We start from the raw sequence: 25,780 nt of genomic DNA, 5'->3' as shown, positions 1-25,780 counted from the left end.
CATTGTACCTGGGTGCAAAGCCAAAGCGAAAGGGGTGGGGGATTTTTTTATTGAGCTCATTCGGTAAGTAGGTACAGCTGGAGAGAGGAACATACAAAGTATAACCTCTCCTGATGTGATGAAATAACTTTCTCATGACCACCCTCTTTCTTTCCCTCTCTCATTTTCCTTTCCACTCCCTGTTTCCCTCTTGTCTTTGCCAAATGTCCCTCAAAGTGGAGTTTATAAAATCGGAATTGTCTTTGGGAGTTTTTTAAACTAATTGAGGACATATTGTAATGGGCTATAATGACTAAAGAGTACACAGAGGACAAATGGAAAGATGGAGGGGGAAAAGGGCGTGGAATAATCAGGAGAATATAAACGGCAGACATTGATGTAAAATGATATGCGGACAGACGACAAGGGAATAGGAGGTGCAGGGAGGAGGCAATATAAAGAATTGAGTGTTTGACAAGGAACCATCAAACAGTAAATTCATATAAAACAGTTTAATAACATGTTGAAAAAGGGATTTAGACACAGCTTTTAGAAGAGGAATGTGTGACATTTCTATATGATACATAAAGAGCAAGTTCAGTTTTGGTGTTATAAAAGCAACTACAGTGCCAACATACATTCATGTGAACTGAAGCCTTTTCTACACAGAGCACTGTTTGAGATGTGACCAACATCTGACTGGCTGGGAGGAAGAAGAAAACAAGGAGAGTAAATGTAAACCATGCACGAGGCACAAACCAGGCGGATTATATGACAGTCTTGAAAATATTTCCTCATTCCCTCTCATAAACTCTGGTGCAGACAACATCCCCTGCAGTCATTGTCTGAAAGAAAACAGAAACAAAAGGATAAAGGTTTGACTTCTGGTAAAACTTTCTATCAGGGCACACATTATAAAGGGTAAGGTTTCTATTATGATAACAACAAACAAGAAAACCTTCCATTAACTCTCTGGAACCCTGCATTATTCCAAGAAGGCTACCCCAACTGCTAGCCTTGTATTAGCATTTAAATAGGTTTTTCACTGCTGGAAAGATGGTCTTTTCATAAAACTAGAAAGATGCAAATACCTTTTATATTGGTGCTACATGACCAGAGAAAACAGAGGAAAAGGACTCAGGAGAGACTAGACCAGAGCACATGGACTAGAGGCAACAAACTTTATAAAAAGACTAACTTATCAATAGAGTGTGCCAGGGCTGATGTCAAAACCCGGAAGTTTAGCACCACACTGGTTCCCGGAAGAGAAAGTGAATGTGATTTTTGCATTGTGTTTTGGATTATGTCAGAAAATAAGCTCTGTGGCTAACACAGGTTTTGTTCAGCGAGATAATCTTCACATATGAACACCTTTCATACCGCATTTGAAGCTTAAATGCGATCGCCAGAAGTAAAAAGCTAACGTTAGGCTTTAATGGACTACATGACTACTCCACGGTCGCATGACTCTTGATGTCACCGCCACTAAGCTTTCAACTGATTTCGGCCGCTTTATTTTAAAAACATTGTATAATGGGGAAATCGGACTGTTTAAGCTAAATAAGAAGCTGTAATGGCGGACTGCCAGCACTCTCGTCTGTTCGGGGGTGATGATGTTTAATGTCCCTGACAGGGTTTGTGGTCGTATTGAGCAACTTGTTAGCAACCGCCTTTTTTACGACACGTAAAAGCTTCAAAATTCACAAGCAGAGTATTTACTGACATGTTTTATGTCGTAGAACAAAACCTGAAACTTGCTTAAGCTTTTGTTAACCACAGACCTTATTTGAGGCATTTAACCAAAATCCCATTCAAAAAACGTATTGACTTTTAGACGAGAGAACCAGAAGTGCTAAAAGTGCTAACGGAGTTCCAGGCTTACTGGCACACTCTATGCCAGATGAATATACTGGCATACTCTGATAAAGAATCTCTGAAGTGCTTCTCAACAGTAAGTTAAAATATGTTTCTGAAAAAACTTAAGGCAAAAAATGGGAAACACAGTTACAGAGTCTTGGTTCATATTTTATTAGCACTGTCTAGCTGCAGTGTTTGATCTCAGAATTTTCAGCCTGTTTTTACAATACAGGAAACAATATGGCACCTGCCTGCTGTTCACAAATTCTCCCACTACAGCCAAACAGTGCACTAAAATACATTTCTAAAGACACTTTAGACAAGAAATCGGCAAAACAGTAACACAATCTTGTCTATATTTGATCAACACAGCTTAGCTTTACAGTTTGGTCTGAGTCTCAGTCTGTACTGTACTGTTTGTGTCCGTGATGGTGGCCATAAAAAAATTCGGAAGTAGGCTACAATCTGTAGTTCCAGCAGCAGCCTGAGAGCCAGTGGAAATTTGAGCTGAGAGATGAGCAGCTACATCTGGGCACTGATAAGATGGGAGGAAGCTTACCATAGTTCATTTACCATTACAGTAGGCAATGCAGTAATGTAAAGGGATACTTTGCCAAAGTCTCCACTGAGAGAGTGAAGCAGGACGAAGGTTCCTGTAAAGTTACCGTGCTCTGTATGTGACGTAATTGTTGTGTGACCATTCTGACCGGGCGACGTAGGGGCGTAGGAATGCCGTTAGCTGTTAGCGGTGTCTGTAATAACTCTGGTCACGGTCTGTGAAAAAAATATTTTTTCCAGCGGATGTCTTAGTTACAATATGATTGAGTTAACTGGAGTAGTTTCATGTTGTATCCAACAACGGGAGGCTTTTAACAGATGACGTCCCGATGTTAGCTTTGCTGCTGCTGTTAGCTGTCCCTGTCAGCTGATGCTTTCTAGACATCGTCATTTCCCAGAACTGAATAAATACCACACATAGCAACACAAAACTGCGTTGCTAGCTCAATCATGTTGTAACTAAGATATCCACTGGAAAAAATATTTTTCTCTGGAGTTATTACAGACACCGCTAACAACTAACGGTTAGCCCAGCTAATCTACGATAACCATGTTGTTATTTACAAGACGTCACATCCCGCCCTGAGTATATCCAGTCAGCACCAAGTAATTCCCAAGCCCCAGCCAGGAGTTTCTCGGGACCGTTCTGAGTACCTACTCCGAGGCAGGGACTTGTTTAGCCCCTGTAAAAGTTCCAGAACTCTGTCCTTCGGGGGTGGTTCCTGCGGTGGAGACACGCACCAACGGCCCCGGCCCCGTAAAATTACCCCGAAGTTCCTGCGGTGGAAACGGGCCTACTGGCTATTTCTTGCCCTATAATGTTTTCAGAAAGATATTTTAGTGCACTGTTTGGCTGTAATATGAGAATTTGTGAGCAAGAAGTAGGCGGCATACTGTTTCCTGTAATGTAAAAACAGAGGCTGAAAAAATGAGATTCAACTATAAAAACGATGCACGATTCTGTTCCTGCGTTTCCTATTTTTCACTTCAAATGCTTTCAGAAACATATTTTAGCTTACTGTTTACCTGTCAATTGAGACCATTTGTTACCAGCCAGCTGCCATATTGTTGTCTGTGGAAAAACAACAAACCTTACATTACATCACCCACCAGTGGGAGCGTTTATTGGTCCAGTGAGTCGCAATGCATTCTGGTAGTTGTAGGTTTTCAGCCTCTTGAGAAAAAGTGAATTCCACAGTCCTTTTCCTTTGTTTTCTCTGGTCATGTTGCACCAATTTGTATGAGTGTCTTTATACTGCATAGACAGCCCAGGTTTATGGAAGACCATCTCTCCAGCAGTGGTAGTTATTTCAGTAGCTTACAGTTCAGTCTCACAAAGCTGCTATGGCTGTAGTCTTATTTTACCTTTTTTACAACCTAAAATGTGTTCTTATTTATGGCTATGACTATGATTTCTCAACCAACAAATAATTCTTTAAGGCTCTCAGATTCAACAGTCATCTTAGTTTAAGTGTCTTTTTAACTCTAATACACCGTATATAAATCTGCGTGTTGGCTCTGCACACATCATAATTACCAGTATCAGTTCTCCATCGTTGGTCAGCTCTCGGGTCCACGCTGTTTTGGGCCCGTCGCCTTTCTGTAAAGTCTGTTCACAGCTGATCTTGCTGTCTGTTTCCCATTTTGGAAAACTCTGCAAGGATTCATAAGAAGAAGAAATATGAATCATCTTTGGACTCTACAAAGTTATAACAAAGTTTAGGCGTCGTCATAACTGGAGCTCAATGTGCCGATTGCTGCATGTCAGAACATTTTTATGACCTGTCCTTCACCACTCACTCAGCATGAAGAGAGTCAGAACACATCCATGAATAATCACCAGGACTGACTCTGAAATTATTTCCATATGTTTCTTCTGCACATTACTCTGGCTAGTTATGCTGTCCTTGGCAAAATGCTGGTATGCATGCATTGACATAATACAGGAATGTTATATGGGATGTGTACCGTGCAGGGACGTCCATCCACTGTGGTCTCATTGAAGGATTGACCCACGGTAAAGGAGACATTGGTGGTGCGGACACTGGTGGAGGTCTTGATGGACAGACTGTCGTCCTGCTGGGTGATTTCCACTGCAGGACTGGAGGCTGCTGCCACTGCAATCTTCCTCAGGAACATATTCACACCTGTTCACACACAAAAAGGATTAATATCAAGCTGGCAGCTGTTCAGGAAGCAATTAGCTGTGTTGGTTTATGAGAGTAGAAAGTATAATCTTATATAAATCCAGAGCATATTATAAATTTTGACTCTGATTTCTGACCTTCCACGCAGCCGTAGTTTGAGTTCATTCAGTACAAGATGAAAAACAATCTTTATGTAATCTGTCAAAGTTAATCTTTCATCACTTTTATTTTTTTGACAATATTACAGTATCACTGTGTGGTAAAGCAGCTGTGAGCAGGGAATGTTTGGAATTTTTTTCCTTGTTTGGCAGTCCTTAAAACTATGTCATCCGATATTTGAGAGTCAAAAGCCGAACAGCAGCTTTTATAACACAAGTAACAAATGAAATTCATATTTGTTATTATTTATCTTCTCACTGTGATTTCCAACCAGGGTTATGAATGCAAAGCTTGTTGGCACCCTAAAGTTTTCAGAACAATCTGTGCTGCTGCATTGCCACACAAGACTAACACCACTTTGATGAGAAGAAAAATGAGGCAATGAAATGTTCACTGTGATTAAAATCTTAGTTTCAAGTCTCTGCATGCTGACTTTTTTTTCTGTACTGAATGAACTAAAACCAAGGTGATGAATCTAAGAATTTACTGTGTGCCTCAGAAAACGGTTACCAGTAATTAAAAGCATACATGATTTGTACTTGATGGGTTACAACATGCAAAACCACTGGTATGGTCTTTTATACCACTAATTACTGTGACATTCTTAAAATTCTGTCATATCCACTCAACTCAAAACTCCACTGAAGCCGGTATGATGCTTATTAACCACCAGAGTTCGAGCCTCATTGTGAACAGATATGCGAATGACAGCAATCATTTCACAGCTTAAATAAAAAGGTTTTGGCTTGACTTTGCAACATAAAAAAAATGGAAATGCAAATTTGTAGCTGTTTTGCATCTATTTGTAGTCAAGTAGCATCTATTGGTTTTGTCTCTGTGGGTTTTTTGTGTCTCTTTATAGTCAAATGCACTTCTTTCATAACTTATGTTTCATAGTAGTAGTTTTTTTTCTCTTTGTGATTGTTTTCATCTTTTTAGGGTCGTTTTGCTTGTCTTTGTCATTACTGTCTGGCAGTCATTGGTCTTTGTACATGTTTTCATCTCAATGTGGTCATTTTGTTTAAAAGTGATGCATTTTGCGGTCATTCTGTGTGTCTTTGTAGTTGTTTTGTAGTGGTTCCATGTCTCATTGTAGCTTTGAGTCTCTCTGTGGTTGTTTTGTGTCACTACACTGTAGCTTTCTGTCTCTCTGTGCTCATTTTGCATCTCTTTGTGGTTGTTTTGCATCCCTTTGTGAGTAATTTTGTGTCTTTTTTTCCTATCTCTTTTTATGGTTGTTTTCTGTCTCTTTGTGCTCATTTTGCACCTCTTGTGATTGTTTTGCACCCCTTTGTGGTTGTTTTGCATCCCTTTGTCGCTAATTTTGTCTCTTTGTTGTCTTTTTGTATCTCTTTGTGGTTATTTTCTGTCTCTTTGTGCCAGTTTTGTATCTATTCTTAGTCATTTTGCATCTCTGTGTGATTGTTTTGCATCCCTTTGTCGCTAATTTTGTCTCTTTGTGGTCTTTTTGTATTTCTTTGTGGTTGTTTTCTGCCTCTTTGTGCCAATTTTGTATCTATTCTTATTAATTTTGCATCTCTGTGTGACTGTTTTGCATCCCTTTGTGGTTGTTTTGCATCCCTTTGTGGCTAGTTTTGTCTCTGTGGTCTTTTTGTATCTCTTTGTGGTTGTTTTCTGTATCTTTGTGCCAATTTTGTATTTCTTCTTAGTCATTTTGCATCACTTTGTGATTGTTTTTGTCATTTTGTGTCTCTTTGTAGTTGTTTTGTGTCTCTTTTTATAGCTGTTGTTTGGGAGCGTTGTTTTATATTTCTTTGCCCTAGCTTTGTATCCCTTTGTATCCCAATCTCTTTGTGGTTGCTTTATGTCTCTTTGAGTAACTTTGTTGTAGCTTTGAGTCTCTTTGTGGTTGCCTTTGTCTCTCGGTAATTGGTTTTTGCCTCTCTGTAGTCATTTTGTGTCTTTTTGTTTTAGCTTTGAGTCAGTTTGTTGTAGTTATGAGTCTCTTTGTAGTTGTTTTGCATTTCTTTGAGGTCATTTGTTTCATTTTGTATCTCATTTGGTTGACTATCCAATAGTCACTTCACTCAGAGGCTCTGGCCCTGGGCCCCCCTGACCCCTTGGGCCCGATAGGCACATACCATAATTCATCGATGCATTTATGCAGTAAGAGAAAATAGGATTAACGAGACCTGTAGGGAAAAAATGGCCTAGTTACTGATGTGCAGAGTACAATAGGTGAAACTCAGAACACGTAGCTTACATAAACATCTATGTGCTGCCTCAGTAGATACGTGAACTGATATTTTATAAATGTAAATAAAATGTAAAGTGCCTGTTAACTGTTAAGTTTTTGACATTATTCATTTGACCTGGAGTGTCTTCGAAAAGGCTACCCCACAAATCCAATTCAGTTCAGACCATATTTGCTCATGGAGCGGTTGGTACTAAAGCAGGCAATACACACACACACACACACACACACACACACACACACACACAGCTCTAGATTGGGTCAGGGAGGCCCAGGGCAGTGAAGGAAAGTCAGTCTCAGATCCGGCTGGCTGCTGGGGCCCATGTCAAGGCTTAGTTCCGTTTACACTGGCTCTAATTACAACCGCATGAGGAGGACCCTGCTTCAGATGAGTCTAATCTAACATTCCTCCACAGGCTATTTGTCTTCAGATTTTTAATGGATGCCACTGGCTGGCCTTCACCTGACCTCTTTCTTTCTCATGCTCTCTTTTATAACTGGAGTCCATACAGTCTCATATAGCTTAACAAGACCAAATATTCCCAGGAACATGGGTTAGCAGGGCTGGAGCAAACCAATGTAACCACAGAGAGCCACTTCAAACCACTTTGGTTCTCCCAGTTGACCTCTAAGACAAGTGGATTTCCAGTAGATGATGCCACTGACAACATGATTGACAGCTCTTTGTGCAGGACATGCATCCCTTTCCCTTTCTTTATCTGATTTTGCATCTTGACAAAGGAGCTCAATGGCTGATGAAAAACTAGATAACAATATGCTGATAAACTGGTATCAAAGTATAAATGGAAAAAGTTGTGCATGCAAGCATTTTGATCTGAAGGTGGAACAAAACGGGATGCGACCCAGATAACAACTTATTATACATGCACATTAAATAGATAATTATTCTATGCGTGTGCATAAAAAAACTCAAATGCATTACTCACCCAGCGCTCTCAAAAGTTCCTCGAAATTTTCCGAAGACTTCATTTTCCATTTTCCAGAGAAGTCTGTGGTTTTCTTTTCCACTTCCATGATTTGTGCAGATTAGAAGCTGATTCCTACTGCAGACTCTCCGGTTCGTTGTCTGTCTGTCTGTCTGTTCCCCTCCGTTAACCGGTCTGTGCAGCCGTCTCCGCTGCCTGCATCTGCGCCTCCATTGATTGGCTGACAGCGCGCCTGTATCTGATGCTGGTCCAGCCAATGCAGAGGCCGGTGACAGGGAGGGACTTTCCCCCCGATTCTGCCTGCACCCTCCACCTCTGTCAGCATGGTGAAAGATTTGGATACGAGCTGGAAAATACACTTCCAGTAAGTCCTTTGATGTTGATGCAGCAGCAGGCTCGGATGTTAAGTGTTAATTGCTTGTTGGTTAGACCAAGAAGTCCAGAAAACAAGTGATAGATGGCTCAAATAAGCCACTGAGCAATGACATGAAAAATGGATGCAACTTTTTATCCTGACCTGAAGCCATGTGTGAAGTTGTCCACAATCTGGAATGTTAGATCAGATATCAGGGTTACAGTGTTCAGCTCCACAGTGGGGGCTGTAAAGCTGGTAATGAAGGAGCAAAAAGATAAGACTTAGAGCTGAAAGCACCCACCCAGGAAAGTGTCATCAGTATTTTTCACTCTACAATTAGAATCTAAGAGAGAGGTGACACATCAGCCCACAGTTTATTCATTATAATCAAACAGCACACAGGCTATCAGTTGTATTTACCTAACACATCTCATCCAGTCTTTATCTGAACTGGACAGGGGTGGGTTACATGTCTTTAGGGCTACATGTTATTTCTGTAAACAAACAGAGACACAAGCCACTGTTTACCTCCTCGCTGAGGTTTACAGTGTCAGTGAGAATACATCCTGCTGCTAATGCTTGAAATCATTCAGTTCTGACACATCTGTCAGCACCAGTAATGTCATTGCAAATTTAGTATTGTGAAGTGAGGTGCTTTATAGGCTAAGAAATGACCGACAACTTGTTTTATACTGTGTTACTGTAAAAAGTCATGCTGAATTAGGCTGAATTTAATCCAAATTGGATCAAAATGATTGACATTGTCTAGTAATTGGCTGATCCAGGACTGACCCTCCCTCTATTTTTCTCAAATTTAATTTACATTCAAGTCCATATTGGCCTGATTGGTATTTCCTGTTAGAGCATGGTGGTGCCAAAGCAGAGAGGACAGTCAGGGCATACGATTTATGATTAAAATGAGAAAATAAAAATAAGAAGAATGAAAAGAAGAAAGGAAAAAGAAAAATTAGACGTTGTAAAAGAAATATTCTTGCCCTGCAGGGAGCTAAACATAAGGGTGATAAAGGCTGAAGATCTGACTGGAAGCAATTATGACAGTGTGAAAGCACACTGGATAAAAGCACAACACACTCAATGGTAGAGGTTACAAAGAAATGAATAAGATAAATATGAGCTAGAAAAAAAGAGCATATATAAACATTAGTATTGTTAAAAATACTGATTTATTGATACTGATTCTGAATATCTGAAATAGTTTCAATACTCAATGCTCTCTCATTTATAATGTTTACTACAGCCATACAGTCCAAGTAAAGTTGCTGTTGTCATGACATCACTTTTTATATTCATCTCTTAATAAAAAAAATAATAACTTGAATGCCCTCAATGTCAGTTAGAAATTTCAGTATCATGAGTGAATATATTTTCTGAAAAGGGAAAGTATTAAGAGTTACATAGTTTCACCATGAACAGAATGTTATGTTAGCCACATATTAGCATCAGGCTTACATGTTAATCTATAAACTGATATATCTCCAAATACAAACAACAGTCACAAAGTAGCTATAAAAGATTTAGTATGTACAGTTAATAGTACAACTACTGTAATCAGAGGGCGGGTAAAGACTGTCAATATTTGCTTGGTCATACTATCTGACAAAATGGTGGATGTAACACTGACTACATGCACAAATATCCAGTTTGCCCCGATTCCAAAAAGGCAATATTCCTGCTGAGCTGTTTACATAATAAAAACTAATTTTTCACCATATTCCTGTTCACATGCAGTCGTGCATACTCTGATCAACGTGCCATAACATGTCATTATAATGCCAAAATATGGGAAAGTGCAATGGCTGGAGTCACTTGTGCCATTTTGCGTCTTCTGGCAGACCTGTTGGACCGTGCAAACACAGCCTTCCTCTTGAAAAGGCCACTCTTGCCAAAACTGTTAATATTCAAGTCTTTCTCAAAATTTAAAAGTAGGTGTGTTTCTTCAGGAAGGCAATCCGGGCACGGGAAGGAAATATTAAAAAGCCTTTATTGTAGTGGCTAAATCATTAAAAGAGCCAACATGTTTTGACCACTGCCTTGCAGGGAGCAGGGAGCTAAAGCCTTGCTCTGCAGAAAGCTGAAGACCTTTGTCAGACGGGCCTGCAGTGGTCTAAACATGTTGGCTCTTTTAATGATTTAGCCATTACAATAAAGGCTTTTTAATATTTCCTTCCTGTTTTTTCTATATATTGGTGTGTGTGTCTTCTTCAGACCAGAAATGTTGGCTTTTTTGGGGGGCATGCATCTCTACCACAGCCTTGCAAACTGTTGCTGAGCTGTTTTGTGTACAATGCATCCATGACAATGCACAGAGCTGACTGTAAACAGGCAAAAGGTCATGTGTTGCAAACTGCAGTAAAAACCCTAAATGAGACGTACATCGTAAATGCTTCATTCAGAAAAAGGCCTAATCTGGAATATCCAAACAGTATATGCCGTTTACATGACCTGTACCAAATTCCAAATATGGTCATATTTGGAATAATAGTGGAATATTAATGTGCATGTAAACTTGGTCAGTGTCAGGTAATCTTCAGATGCTATGGAGCTCTGCCAATAGGTGTTGCTATAGCAGACTCTTTTTTTGCAGTGTTTTAATTGAACACTCGGTTACCCAAAATGCAATGCTGCCTTGATTATAGCACTAATGAAATCATCTCAGTAAATATAATAAAGTACAGTAGGTTAGAATAATTCCCCTCATGCACTGTCTGGGAGATGTATGTGATAATAGCACCAAGCCTCTCGATGCTAAATTTCTTTTCTTTATGTTATTGACTCTCTTTCTGTTTTTTCTTTCTCCCACACACTGCCAAGAATATTTCATCAGGTCTGGATCAGGAGGGATGTCTCTGGAAACATGATGCAGTGCATTCACCCAACAAAAGGAGTCATGATGTTATCAGGGCACGTTGTCTCAAGCATTCCTCCCTGTGGCACCATGCAGCTCCCCTACAGAGTTACACAGCAACATGGGGATTAACCTCATTGGGTGTTTTATACAGAGAAAGGAAATATAAAAGCACTTTCCTTTAGTCACTTTTATTTTTCTCTTTTGAGGAAATGTACTCAAATCAACCTGTCGAAGGGTTAGGGACGGTCACTCTGCAAATTCAAACGACTGAGAGGGCTTGCCAGAAGGGCAGAGTAAGCCGTGCTGCTTTTGTCAGATCCTCTGATATTACACCAGAAAGTCCAAGAAAAGGGCACGGTTCAGTTGTTCAACCCGTGATCCCTGAATAAACTTGAAATATGGACAATTAGAATGTTGTTAGGTTTGAACTAAAATGTGTAATAAAGCTGTCAATAGCTTGCTTGCATCTGTCACAGGTAGGGCTAACCCTGAGAAAAAAAAAATCGAGAGCCTGACCATAGGCATATGAAGTGTACAATGTTAAATTAAATAAAGCCATGCCTCAAACAAATGAATGAAGAGTGAATGTGTCACCACTTTTCAAATCATTTTCCCAGTTTTCCTGCATAATTGAAAGTAGTGAGTCTTCCATATCAAATACAGCCGTATAAAACCTGGACATTGTTCCCTATAAAAACACTTTTGAATGCAAGTTACACGTATCATCCAGGCCGGCATTCACCGCTGAATGACCTCGGGCCGAGAACACACAGAGGACAACAGCAGCGCACAGATGAGAAGACGAAGAGGAGAATGGCCCTGATGAAAGGATAACACTGGACACCGCTGTCCCTGTTGCCATGACAACGTATGTAGTTTCATTAATCTGTGATTCCCCTGAAAGCAACCTCCCTCTATATATGAACTATGATAACTGCTGTTGAGTTCCCTGTGTTGTAGATGTTTGTCTTTCTGTTTACCCACGTGCTCACACATTCATTTAGAAGAATCAGTTTTCTAAAAATGTAAAGTTATGTTTTCTGTCATAAATAAAGGTCTACTGATTTTGCAAAGATGGCTAAAATGCAGTGGTGGAAGAAGCATTCAAATATTTTTCTCAAGTAGAAGTAGTAATGCAACAGTATAGAGATATTTTGTTACAAGTAAAAGCCCTTTATTCAAAATCTTTCTCAAGTAAAAGCATAAAATATTAGCATCAAAAATATACTCAAAGAACAAAAAACAAAAGTACTCATTATGCAGAACGTCCTGTTTCAGAATATTATAGGCTGCTGTATTGCTGAATTATAATTATTGATCAATTTATGTGAACATCACGTTGCAGCTGGTGAAGGTGGAGCTTTGTTTTACTATATATACTACTGGATAACTAATATATTTTTCAAGTTTTATCTTTATCCACATAATACATCATAAAATGTTGATTAAATTTGCATTAATAATCTGAATCTGCAAAGTAACTAGTAACTAATGTTGTTAAATAAATGTAGTGAAGTAAAAGTACATTACTGGCTTCCAAAACATCGTGGGGTAGAAGTATAAGGTAGCAAAAATGGAAACACTTAAAGAAAGTACAAATACAGTAAGTATAGTACTAGTTACATGTTTTGCAGACATCATAAACATCAAACACTGCATCTCAAAGTAGTATTAAAAAAACATTAATATTAAAACAAATATATCTGGCGGAATCTTTCCAGAAATAACAATATAGGGTAAACTCGAACAAATGGCAAAAGCCATTCACGGGAATGGTTAAAGCGTCACCTAGCGTTGATTTATGGCTTTTCTTGTGACCGGAACCAATGTTAGTTACATGTTTCCAGCCGGTTGACAATTCAGCAAGCACCGGTCTCATCATGTCGAGGCACCTTCGCTTCATTGCGCGGACGGTGATGGTCAAAAACGGCGACGTTGACACGGCGTTCAAGAATTTAACCAGGTTAAACTCTCGTTTTTACGATTTAATATATTATATAAGTTGCTGTTATGAAGCGGGTGACAAGCTAACGTTAGCTAAGTTACAGTTAGCCTTCCGCTCAATGTCACAGAGCTGCGGCTGCGCAGTAGCATCACTGGTCATGAAAAGCTAATAGCAAAATGTTAACTGTTATGCTGAGAAGAAGGATTTAGAAATGTCGTTAGATAGAGTCCACTTGTAGCATTTGTTAGATATAAAATAAGTGTCAGCAGTTGGTTGTGTTTTATCGCACAGAGCTCCTTTGAAGACAAATAACGTGTCCCTAAGTTGCGTATTAAAAAATTCACACTATTAATAAATCAAGGGGAACATTTGTCATAACATGGGTCAAACACAGAGGAACTCAATAACAACAGTTTCTTACTGAAACTGGGGTTAGAAGAACACTATTTACCTTGTTGCCTGTGTACGGAACCACAAACTGTTCAGTTACGTCACCATATTTTTCACTAGATATAATTACAGACATTTTATTTTAAATTACTCTTTTTCAGTAGTCTGTATTTAATTCATCTTGGCATTAAAACTCTGAAAAGAAAAAAGATAAAATAACATCAGATACGTCCTTTTTCTTTATTCATTTTATGTTGAACACTGTCAAGCTTTATGAAAGTGACTACCACTGTAGCAGGGTCATTTGTTTCGTGAATTATTTCAGACCTGAAGTCCCTTTTGGATTAAAGGGGAACTACGCCCACTTCAAAATTGATACATTATTCCTATGATCTAAGACAGTCCAAAAATGCATGTACAAAACATGAAAAAATCTAGGAGGGTGGTCTGAGCACATGGGTATATTTTCTGTGTCAGAACTGAGAACACCACAATATAATAAAGCTTTTGTGGGTATAAAAGAGAAAACAAACATTATGTGGGTCCACAAAATCAGGTTACTCACGGTCTATGGAGTAGCTTCGGACTGTGACATCACAAGTTTGAGACTTACTTCTCTGGTTTATGGCTTTGAGAGAGTAGCTCATGTTCACAAATATTGGTGGACTTTGCTAGGCCATGGAAACAACATATTGGAATTCTTAATGTAGGTTGTGTTCCTCTTTAAATTGATATTGTGACTTAATGATAATTATTTTCTCTGCTTAGTTATTTTCTTTTACTTGTCTATTAGTCAGAACACATCTCAAACAAGGTGTTAATAGATTTGAAAAATACATTTTCTGTGCAGAACCAGGAATTTAAAAAATGAATGTGCGAACACTGCAAACTAAGACATTTTTGTGACCCACTGTATTATTATTATTATTATTATGATAATAAGAAACAAATCTCACACACATACTGTATCCAGTCACTGGCTACTGTAATGTGTATTCTGATTTAAGCCCTATTCCCAGGTACAGTATGAAATGTATAATTAAAATAATTTTTGTAAAGCATTTGCTGATGTAAGCAGTGTCAGTGCCTTCTTGGCTTTGATTTGAATGTGTTTTCAATAAAATGTGTAACTAAAAATATCCATAAATCCAGACTAAAAGGGTCTAAACTGTACGATAATCTAATTGTGTGTTTGGTTGTCTTGAGGGTTAACAGTTAGGAAATGCACTTACTATATTAACACCTGTGTTCTGCCAGTTTCACTTCTATTGTGATATCCTATTTCTGTAGTGTCTTGATTGCAACCCCAAGTGTCAGCTTTTCACACATTTTCTCTACATACTCCAGGTATCTGTCTCAGGATGGGATTATTGACACAGTGAAGCGCAAGCGCTACTTCGAGAAGCCCTGCCGAGAGCGACAGCGGAAGAACTTTGAGAACTGCAGGCGGATCTACCACATGGAAATGGCCAGAAAGATTGCTTTCATCTCCAGGACAAACAGAGAGGATCCGTGGCTCGGCTGCTAGTGAAGTGGAGCATGGTGAAAGGGGACGTTATCAATGTTCGCTGAGACGGGGCCAGTGAAGTACAGGAAGCAATCAAGATCAGCACCGTGTCACTGTCACGTCTAAATGGTGTTTGGAAATACCGAGAAAAATGGCTTTCATCATTCAGCAGTAAAAGGATCAAGAGGTTTTAGGTGTGCATTGAGCGTCAAGTCGTCTTTGGACATTTTATTTTCTCCACAACATTAGGCATGAAAAGTGCAGTGCTTGCAGGTTAATGAATACTTGTTTGATGACATTTTGTGTTTTGAACCTTGCCACACTATCTTGCCAATGAAAAAGCAAATAAATGTGTGACTATTTCTGAAAATCTTAAGTTGCTGGACAAGTTTTTATCATACTTAAACATCTGTTTAAAAGTCCAGTGTGTAAGATTTAGGGGGATATATTGGCAGAAATGGAATATTATAGATATGTTTTCTTTAGTGTATAACCAACCGTTGTGTTATTGTTACCTTGGAATGAGCTGCTTTATTCACTGTTGTTACTGGTTTAAATTAGCGGGTCTGTTTGTTTTGGAGAGGAGACGTCTGGGGATGATTCAGCTCCTGGTAAAAAAAAAAACCCTTATCAATGAAAACTGTAGGAATTCTATTTGTGGGAAGTTGCAGCAGGTTGCAATCTGCAATCCTCACGGCTAGATGCCACTAAATCCCTTAAATCTTGCACACTGTACCTTTTTAAACAACAAAGACAAACTGCTCTCTAGCGTATCATATGGCATAAAGTGATATTTTGCACATAAAAGCTTTGGAAGTAGTTCAAAGTGACCTTATTTGCTTGAGAAAACTCAAACAACACAGGGGCTGTTTTGTGAGAATGGGCTCTCAGCTCAATAGCATCCAGTTGTTAATCAGTTCAAGGTCACTACTGCACAGTGTGGCGTTAATGTCCACCGATGATGTCGGCCACCTCCCGCAAACTCCGCGAGACACACTGGCCAGGCGTGTCTGTCAGGCCTCGATCTTTCACCACAGGGGACTTTAATGTTTGCACTGCTCTTGCTCCCCTCACGCAGGCAGAGTTAAACATTTGCAGCAGGCTCACTTGTCTTAGAGGTTACTAGGTCATGTTGATATCCTGTCCTGTGGCTTTAGTCAATGGGTGGCACTGTAAGGAACAGAGAGCAGTATGATAGATGACCTATATATTTACACTGAAAGAAACTGACTGTATTACAGGGTCATTTTATCTGCTTTTAAAAGCTTATCTTATCTTAAGTGGTTAAAAACTTAAATGCATGTTTCCAGAAAAAGCGTTCTTGTTACTGTGGATTTTCCTTTCACCTTTGCTGTATTGTGGTGGCACAAACAAGTATCTCTCAATGGCTACGTATGTGAAAACGTTTCTTGGCACTGTGGTTCATGCCCTCTGCACGATCTATGCAGCATACTTGGGTTGTGTAGTCAGTGTCAGTGTTAAGAAATATGATTGCAAAATGTGGTAATGTTTTTGTTGGCTCCTTCCCAACATGGACATGCAAACACAACGCCACTTCCTTTATCACAGACAAATAAAAACCATATGTCAATGCTTTACATATCCATTTATTGGGCCACCTGTCATCCCAAAAACCTGCACACACCTGGTTAGAACCATGGACAGCAGTTCTCTGTCCTCGAACAAAGTCCTTATACATATCCAACAGCTTTTACTCATGCAGTGGTATAACATATTGGCTGCTGCTCATGCTTAATTGTAATATAATTTAGATGACACAAACAGCTAATAACTATGAAACTCAGAAAAAAGACTAGCTAAAATAGGGCTGTAAGGAATAGATTACAGCTTGACATTTGAGTTCAAAATCAACATTCAAATATTCAAATATTATACTACTTGTAGAATTACATTCATGTGGTGGTTGCATAGGATTGTTTTTCTCACTCCTGTGATCCAAACACATCCAGTTACACCACAGCGTTGTAAAGTCAAAAAGCATTGAAAAAACATGGACATAATCATTTCCAAATTTCACAACACGTTTTATCTAATGTCATATCCTGCTTCAGTCCATATTCGCTGGTGTTAAGAGTTTCAAAAATGATTTTCACTGAGCTCAATAATCTCTTTGCTCATCTGTTTGCCACAAACAAAGTGTGGCCTGCACCTTTGTAACAGGGCAGTCTAGCAGCAATCAAACAACATAAATAACTTATATAATCTGATGAATTACTTTATTCAAATTCAGGATTTTGTTTGAGATTTTTTTCATTTGTATTTAGGCCTTGAACTCAAATGTTGCCACCACTGAAATAAATAAAATGATATACAGTATATGCCCTGGGTCTACAACAGGGGGTCCTCAGAGTTATGCACTGGGGCCACTAAATTGCCTGATAATTTAAGGGGTTTTTTTAAACACAAAATTTAAAGGCGCTGTATGTAAGAATGTGGCCAAAACGGTTACTGCACTCAAATTCAAAATACTGCTGCGAGTCATGCCCCTAATGCTGCTTGCCATGCTGCTGTAGCTCAGTTGTAACTGTAACTGATGCTGAGACTCTGACTCTACTGACTGCGTGACTGGTAGACGGCGGTGGGTGGCGCAACAGGCCAAAACACAAATTCAAAACATAAACATGATTTGCGGACTGTAAAAATGTTTTTTAAATGCGAATATTTTGGCTGTACTATTGTTGTCGGTGAGATCAGTATGTTATATGGACAGTATTTCTTTGTCTCTGTGACATATTAGGATGATTTTACGACTATTTGCTTTAGATTTCGTACATATAGCTCCTTTAAGTGTGTTGAAAATATACATTAACATGAATCCAACATATAAGCAAAGATAAATTGCCTTGTTCATTGAAAGAAACCCATTTAATTTACAGTACTCAACATTAATGATTGGCTAATTGTTCCTGATTCTTGTGCAACCGTGAGCTAGCTAACGTTAAATCACAGCGCAGCACCTATCTTTAATGGCAAGGTGATATATGTAGTGGGGGTCCCTGCTCCGTCTCTATTTGACCTAAGGGGTCCTTGGCCTGACAAACATTGAAGACCCTTGGTATATGTTATATATTCCAGGGCTTAATTACAATCTGGTTTATTTTCTCATAATCTCTAAATTGCAACATAACCATCAACCAAACTTGCTTATGTTTTTTTGTAGCCCAATTCCCACTGAAAAAGCTGCCTAACAGCAGAGGGCACATGCAGGTTAACCGATATTATCGTTCAATGCTATTTGCATGGTGATAGTATCTCTTTTGCAATCAAAACAAGTGGAAGTAAATTTCCACATGCATACCTCAGGAGCATGCATCAAGCCTGTTTTCATATCAAGAAGCTCTGGACAAGGACGACACACAAGGACATCAATGATCTGCTGGTATGCATGGGCACCCAGTGCAGATTGCTTGGAAACTTGACAGGCTCTTGGGAGCTCTGCCCAACTCATAATCAAGTCATTTTGTGATAATGGCAACGACAAGGGCAATCCATCACTATTGTTTGAACTATAATTATGTTTCACAGCGGTTTGACCGCCTGGCTCATTGACACTCCCTCTTCCTTTCATTCTCCCATGCCTCTAGCACCTGTTACTTGTTCCCTAAACAAGTGACTAATTGTTATCATCATCATTATTATTATGGTGATACTCATAAACATGTTCCTTGTGGTTATTAGCAACTGTGTCAGCTCATCAAGTAGTTGCCACAGCCTCCTGCAGATAACAGCATCCTATTTCTGCATGCAACAAAATATGTGATTCAGTCTTCAGCATAAAGCAATCTTATTATGTAACTATGTAAGACTGTGCATCCCAAGCTTTCTGTCTCCAGCTCTAATAGGCCTATGATGCCACATCTCATAATCTCGTCTGTCTTATCAGCGTTCACTTCAACTTGAACAAAGAAGCTCCTCCAGCACAAACAAACAACACTCCCATTTGGCTCAATTTACTCAAAGTGCACACTATTCCTTAAAAGTGCAGCCACGAATTGATTTAAAAAAAAAAAAAAAGAAGCTTTTTCATGCCTTGAGTATCTGCTGGGCCTAACAGGTGCACTTTATCAAAATTACAGGATGTTTTATGATCATTTGGGATAAAGTGGAGTACGAGGATGGCCACATGTTAATAGGGCTTGCCATTATGATGGATGGATTATTGAACGGGTCCACTGGGTGTGAAAAATTAACACTGCTGGTCCATCTCATCAAAACAAAAAACGAAAACAAAAACAAAAAAACATACTGACCAGGAAGAGACTAGAAATGACCAGAGAGATGCAAAGAAACCAAAAAAAGAGAGATTACCTCAAAAATACACAAAATTACTTCAATAAGACAAAAAAATGACTCAAAGAGACACAAAACAGCCACAAGGAGACACAAAATGACTACAAAGAGACACAAAACAACTACAAAAACACACAAAACAGCCACAATGAGACACAAATAACCACAGGGAGACAAAAAATGACTACAAAGAGACACAAAACAGCCAAAAGGAGACACGAAATGACTACAAAGAAACACAAAACAACTACAAAAAGACACAAAACAGCCACAAGGAGACTCAAAATGACTACAAAAAGACACAAAACAGCCACAATGAGACACAAATAACCACAGGGAGACAAAAAATGACTACAAGGAGACACAAAACAGCCAAAAGGAGACACGAAATGACCACAAAGAGACACAAAACAACTACAAGGAGACACAAAATTACCACAAAGAGACACAAAACAGACACAAGGAGACACAACATTATCACAAAGAGACACAAAACAGCCACAAGGAGACACAAAATGACTACAAAGAGACACAAAACAAACACAAGGAGACACAAAATGACTACAAAGAGACATAAAACAACCACAAGCAGGAAATAAAAATCAACAAAGAGACACAAAACAACTACAAAAAGACACAAAACAGCCACAATAAGACATAAACAGCCAAAGGGAGACAAAAAATGACTACAAAGAGACACAAAACAGCCAAAGGGAGACTCAAAATGACTACAAGGAGACACAAAACAACCAAAAGGAGACAAAATGACCACAAGGAGACATAAAAAATGACTACAAAGAAACACAAAACAGCCTCAAGGAGACACAAAATGACCACCAAGAGACACAAAACAAACGCAATGAGACACAATATTATAATTATATATAATAATATAATAATATATAATACACCCATGGCTAAATCACACATCTAGCCTGTCCCATAATGTAGTAGGTGTATCTTTATGGAGAAATAAAAGACAGCTTTGCACAAAGGTAAACACACACGCACACATCCTGATGTGGAGAGCTTGAACTTCACTTGTCCTTACTTGAATATATACTACATACTACAGGCTAACAGATCTGAAGTCAGAGAAGATTGTGGTGCAGCTTTGCATAGACCCAAATATCCCAATAAATGAATCCCCTCAGCTTTATACACTTTGTCTCACTTACAGAGTCACGTATTACAACAGCACGAGGAGAGGCAAAACAATGTTGTGTAACACTCGATCCGGTCCAGAGTGTTTACCATGGGACTCTGGATCACCTACAAAGTCCTCATCTTATGTTAATTTCGAGACACCCAGCGGCTCCTCACATGAAGCACGTACACCACCTTTGAATGAGGCCTCTGGAAGCACCCCATGACAATGAACATACATTCCTTCATGTCTGGTCATTTTCTCTCTCTAACACACACACACTTACAAAAATACATCAGCACACTGTAAACACCAGCAGCCTGACACGTTACTACGCTGTTATTCCCCCCACAGTATTGTATCTAATAACACATGTGACCTAATTTGCATACCAAAATTTTCAGCACATGCCAACTGCCGCGTGCTGTCCCTGTCTTCCTCCAGCAGCCACACCACCCACACGTGCTGCAGTGAGAGGTGCGGTGGGAACTTCGCGCTCGGCAGCCAATCGGCGCTGCGAATGCCTCTGATTGGCCAAGCCTATGAGCCAATGAGGAACAGATGGAGTACCCCTTCAGCCAATCGCGGCTCTGTACCTTCCCAGCACGTGTAGCGTCAGTTGCGTGGGTACATTTCGAACAGGTTGGAAATCTGACAAAGTAAACGAAACACGGGCCGAGGTAGAAGGAATAGGGCGGGACTGAGCGCGAATACTGTCCGTGATACAGACTGTGCTTACACATCGTTACTTCCAGAGATAGCCGTTAGCTTCTTTGAGGTCACTTCTGTACGACTGAGAATTGTTCAACTACTTTAAGCAGCGAAACGTGCCCGCACGAGCGCCTCCGTTTTGTTTGACCGTTTTTGTGAATCCAGTTCTGCTCCAGCTAGAAGGTAAGAACTCTCCCCTGACATTTTTTTATGTTTAGAGAAAGAAACCTGTTTTCAAACTCGACTTGTACATTTGTTAATACGTTAAATAGAATAACGTGAAGTAGCCATTTTTGGTCATATCTTACAAATTGTCTAACTAGCTTAGCTGACTTCCGGCGGCATCGCCGACCTCATAATTTATATACTGTTTTTATGGATGTTTTTTCCTGTTTTCTCAAAAATATTTAACGTCAAGCAACCTAAGAATCAGAATAAGGTTTACTTCCAAGTTGGTTTCACTGACAAGTGATGTGCCTTGGTGTTTGGTGCATACAATAAACACATTTAGCAGAATTTTTTTAAAAAAAAAGCAAAATACTGTAAAAGTCTATAACATAAATATAAATGAGCAAAAGTACAATGAAAATATGAAAAACATAGGCTACAATAATATATGTACAATATAAGTGAACCGAGAGCTGTGCAGTAATGTGGAGGAAAACTATAATCTTTATAGTTTCATTGGTTTGGTGCATTATGTGCAAAAATATTGATCAGAGTATATGCAGAAGTTCAGATATTAGAGATTGTGTGCAATGTACAAGGATAATGTGCAGGGGGTAAAACCACAAAGTGGTTCAAGGCTTTCTTATTTCTGTAGAGGTTATAGGAGGACTTGTTATTGCTGTTGGGGTTATAGGAGGTAAGCAGAGTAAAAAGTGGGTGTGATGTTTAACATCTGTGCTCAGATGGCCAAGCACTTTCTACTAGAGCACAGAGCAAACCTTTGCGCTGCTATACTTTTGAGGAAACTTCACTGACATAACACACTCCCTAGCCCCTCGCCCTAACCCTTAACCATTACTAATGAAAGCCTAAACTCTAACCTGAACCTTTAAACCAAGTCTGAACCCTCAAACAGGCCTTTGAAGGTCTGACTGAAGGCGAGGAGCAAGAGTGTCCTCACTTGAGGTCTAAAACTCATATTGAGTCTCACAAAGATAGATGTGAACACACACACACACACACACACACACACATACATACACAAACGCACGTGTCTCTTTTTAGAGTGAATACTTGTGAGTCATGGCACTGCTTGCACTGATTTGTGCTCTCTTCCTATGTGATTGTTTATCAGACGTGATCTCTTGCCATGTCCTCGTCTCAATTACGTTGCACTTGCTGAGACTGGGTGAAGATATTACTCACAGTTCTTCCGTACCATTTATAATTTGTACTGCATGATACTGCATGGTTCTTTTGCTGGATGTAGACTACAATATGAACACGTTAAGGTTCATACACACCCTTTACTTGGTATTAAGGGTTGATACAATGTGAATATTAGGATTTTTTATGAGAAAATATATTTTTGCAGTGATATAGCTTGTATTTTTTGTCTTTAAAGCCTCCATTACACAGTTTATAAATTTGCACACATATAACTGAGTACTATGAGTAATATGATGAGGAATATGTGTGTCAATATCTTCTAAAAAGTAGTAATACTGAAATATTTGAGCAAAAGTACAGTGACCTTTTATGTAGCCAGTATCACAGTGCACTAAATGCTTGACAGAATAATCGTTATGGGGATGGGAACATCATAGGTATGCATTGATTTGTGCAACTGGAAGATGTTGATAGTTTTCCTTTAGTATGTAGTATACTGATAATGTAATGGAGTGCTGTAAGGATGATGTTTATTTGTAGACTAGATTTGGCTTTTGGATTATTACAGAAAATAGACTCATTTAGCCAAATGTTAGCAACCATCTTTTTTAGACACATAAATGCTTCAGAATTCATGAGTGGGGTATTTAATGGTGTATTTTATGTTGTAGAACAAAACATGAAAATCTCTTGAGGTTGTTTTAACCTCAGTTTTTATTTCGGGCATCTAACCAAAAACCTTTTTCAAAAACCCCATTGACTTCTTGATGAGAGAACTGTTACTAAAATGCTAACTCATTTCCAAGATTTAGGAGTCATTCCTGCAGCACTCCATACTGCAGCTTGTGCTTAATGAACATTGGATATCATTATGTCCTTGTCTCCACAGATGAACGCACTGGGCAGCTCTTCCAAATGGCCATCGTATGACTCGCTAACCTCCTGCTCGAGCTTCATCGTCAGTGAGAGCGAGCATACTGAGGATGAAGCAGACGTCTTCTCCGAGGGAGAAGGGTACAGTGGAACAAGAAAGTCTCCCTCAGGTGAAAGAATCACGCTCTCTGGGAATTACCTCCGTTTCCCAGCTCATTCAGATCGGCTGCATTCGAGGTCTAAAATCAACCAGCCTGAATGCTGCCCAGACAAAACTAAGCATCTGAACCAAACGTCTTCTCCAGGAGCTGCCAGGTTAGGCTCACCTTCAGCGACGCCTGGGGACCTGGCCTTCGCTCAGAAGGTGAGCACCCTTAAACTCATTCCTATTTCTTTGTTTCAGTATTTCTGTCGACAAAATAGCAGATGAGTTGGAGAAGTAAAACTTCTCCTTCTTCTTATTTTCTCAGTGTGCAGATCTGCAGAAGTTTATCCGCCCTTTGCTTGAGCTTCTACATGGACTAAAGACCGGGCGATTTCACAAAGGTATGTGATTAAGCATTGAACATGAGTACTGTCTCTTCTCAAGTTTTAGTGCCTCTTGATATTTAAGTGCATATTTGCCTTGACATGGATGGATGGTATATTATTTTTATATTTGCAGGTTTATCCACTTTCCAGCAGAGTGTTGCCATGGACAGATTGCAAAGGATTCTTGGAGTTCTACAAAGACCTGAGATGGGGTAAGACCAACAACAAGTAGCAAGCCTCATATTATGACAGTAGTGAAAATGGAGATGTTGTCTTTAATGCCTGTTTCTTATTTTTTTTTCTGCAGTGAGAAATACCTTCAAACCCTTCTGCAAATAGAGATGTTGCTCAAAATATGGTTCCCTCAGGTGGCATTTCAGTCCAAAGATGTACCAAGCCAGACCGCCGTTCCCAGACTCCAACCACACTGGCGCCAAAACCAGCTCCACATGCCAGTTAAGGTGAGCTTCACGTTGGATGTTATGTCTGTTATATGATAACAAGTGCACTGCTAATGTACATGTAGCTACATGCTAACGTCAGGGAACTATGTAAGTTTTGGATCATGTCCCTGCAGAGTGCAGAGATGCCAAGATATGGAAGACCCAGAGACACTTATCAGTCAGAGCGGACTGGGCTTTTTAGGAAGGGGTCTTAAAGAGACAGGCGCTGGAACAGAGTGTCTCAGACAGAGGGTGAATACAGGTGCTCCAGCACAAACAGTATGAGGAAGAGGAAAATGAAGTGGGTTTTTTTTTTTTTAACCATTAAAGGTCCGGTGTGTAGGATTTAGAGGCATCTATTGACAGAAATGGTATGTAATATCATAACATTCGTTTATAATCACCTGAAAATAAGAATGGCTGTGTTTTTATCACCTTAGATTGATCCATTTATATCTACATACAGAGTGGCTCCTCTTCTGCCATGTAGTTCAACAGTAGCCCAGAACAGACAAATCAAACACTGGCTCTAGATAAGGCCATTTGCGTTTTTGTGTCTGCCTTTGTAGTTTCTGTTTTGCAATGTCACAGGTAGAAAACACTGAATCCTACACCCTGGACCTTTAAAGTATGTAAACATGTTCTAGTAGAAACTTTAAATACAAGTACGAACCTGAAAATGAGCAGAAAAGGGTCCTCTATGAAAATATTATTTAGCAGATGACACTGAATTTGCACCTTCAAGAACTCAACTCATCTCAAGTTGTAATGAACTGTAGTTTTCCTTTAAGACCCTGGTTCATTATGGTTATTTTTGGTTTTACTTTCTTGTTCCAGAAGAGAAAACTGAGCTGGTCAGACCCCGACGACTCCTGCAAAGTCCTGACCACGCATGAGCACCATCAACATGGGAGCTGCCAGGCAGCGACTCCACTCGACTCCATTTCCATGTGTCTACCTGGATCACCTAAAAGACAGAGAAGTCCAGAGGAGGAAACAGTTGAAGCAGCTGAAGATGTGTTTACATACAGCACCGGCACTTTAAGCAAGCCGTTATATTCATGTAGCAAGAGAGAAAAGTCTGAGATATCTCTGGCCTCCCCTTGTGAGAGCCCAGCTACACAGGACACCTCAGTGTCCTCAAGTGACATCATAACCACAACTGAGTCACCTTAACTGGCCTCGGCTGACCTTGCAACCACATGGAGGTGCCACTGCATGCTAGCCTGAGTGAAGGCAGAGGGCGGACTTGATTACATAAAGATAAAGTTAGGCGCAGAGCCAGTCTGTGATGCCAGTGAGGCATGTAAAACCAGAAGAGGAGGAGGAGGAGGAGGAGAAATGCCATGAGACATTTATTAACCCCTAACTATCCAGCGTGGTTTCTGATTACACAAGAGTTCTTGCACTATAATACCATGGGTGTATATTGTCTGTTTGTAAGAGTATGACTTTTGTAAACATCGACTTTCACCAAGTTAAAAAGATGTTTGATGTA

General features: G+C 39.6%; 3 protein-coding genes and 1 long non-coding RNA gene across 4 annotated transcripts; 2 read left to right on the top strand and 2 right to left on the bottom strand.

The window, feature by feature from the left end:
• Positions 1–476: 476 nt before the first annotated feature.
• crabp2b (cellular retinoic acid binding protein 2, b) lies at positions 477–8,062 on the bottom strand. Its single transcript, XM_049602344.1, has 4 exons — positions 7,863–8,062; positions 4,363–4,541; positions 3,932–4,048; positions 477–824 (listed from the first exon to the last, which is right to left on the bottom strand). The coding sequence occupies exons 1-4, from the start codon at positions 7,948–7,950 to the stop codon at positions 774–776; spliced, it is 435 nt and encodes a 144-aa protein (XP_049458301.1). The 5' UTR covers positions 7,951–8,062; the 3' UTR covers positions 477–773.
• Positions 8,063–12,912: 4,850 nt separating this feature from the next.
• On the top strand, positions 12,913–15,298 carry mrps21 (mitochondrial ribosomal protein S21). Its single transcript, XM_049602697.1, has 2 exons — positions 12,913–13,049; positions 14,769–15,298. The coding sequence occupies exons 1-2, from the start codon at positions 12,913–12,915 to the stop codon at positions 14,947–14,949; spliced, it is 318 nt and encodes a 105-aa protein (XP_049458654.1). The 3' UTR covers positions 14,950–15,298.
• A 19-nt stretch (positions 15,299–15,317) lies between these two features.
• On the bottom strand, positions 15,318–20,869 carry LOC125904977 (uncharacterized). Its single transcript, XR_007451608.1, has 2 exons — positions 20,779–20,869; positions 15,318–16,098 (listed from the first exon to the last, which is right to left on the bottom strand). It is a non-coding gene; the product is annotated as an uncharacterized LOC125904977 (long non-coding RNA).
• Positions 20,870–21,023: 154 nt separating this feature from the next.
• ciarta (circadian associated repressor of transcription a) lies at positions 21,024–25,780 on the top strand. The gene is made up of 6 exons (XM_049602696.1): positions 21,024–21,280; positions 23,325–23,672; positions 23,779–23,854; positions 23,973–24,051; positions 24,147–24,300; positions 25,120–25,780. Exons 2-6 carry the CDS (start codon positions 23,325–23,327, stop codon positions 25,456–25,458), a joined length of 996 nt encoding a protein of 331 aa, XP_049458653.1. The 5' UTR covers positions 21,024–21,280; the 3' UTR covers positions 25,459–25,780.

This window comes from Epinephelus fuscoguttatus, linkage group LG17, assembly GCF_011397635.1.
Source record: "Epinephelus fuscoguttatus linkage group LG17, E.fuscoguttatus.final_Chr_v1".
Classification (NCBI taxonomy): Eukaryota; Metazoa; Chordata; class Actinopteri; order Perciformes; family Serranidae; genus Epinephelus; species Epinephelus fuscoguttatus.
Note: the sequence above shows the minus strand (reverse complement) of the source record. Positions and strands in the feature narration are given on the sequence as shown.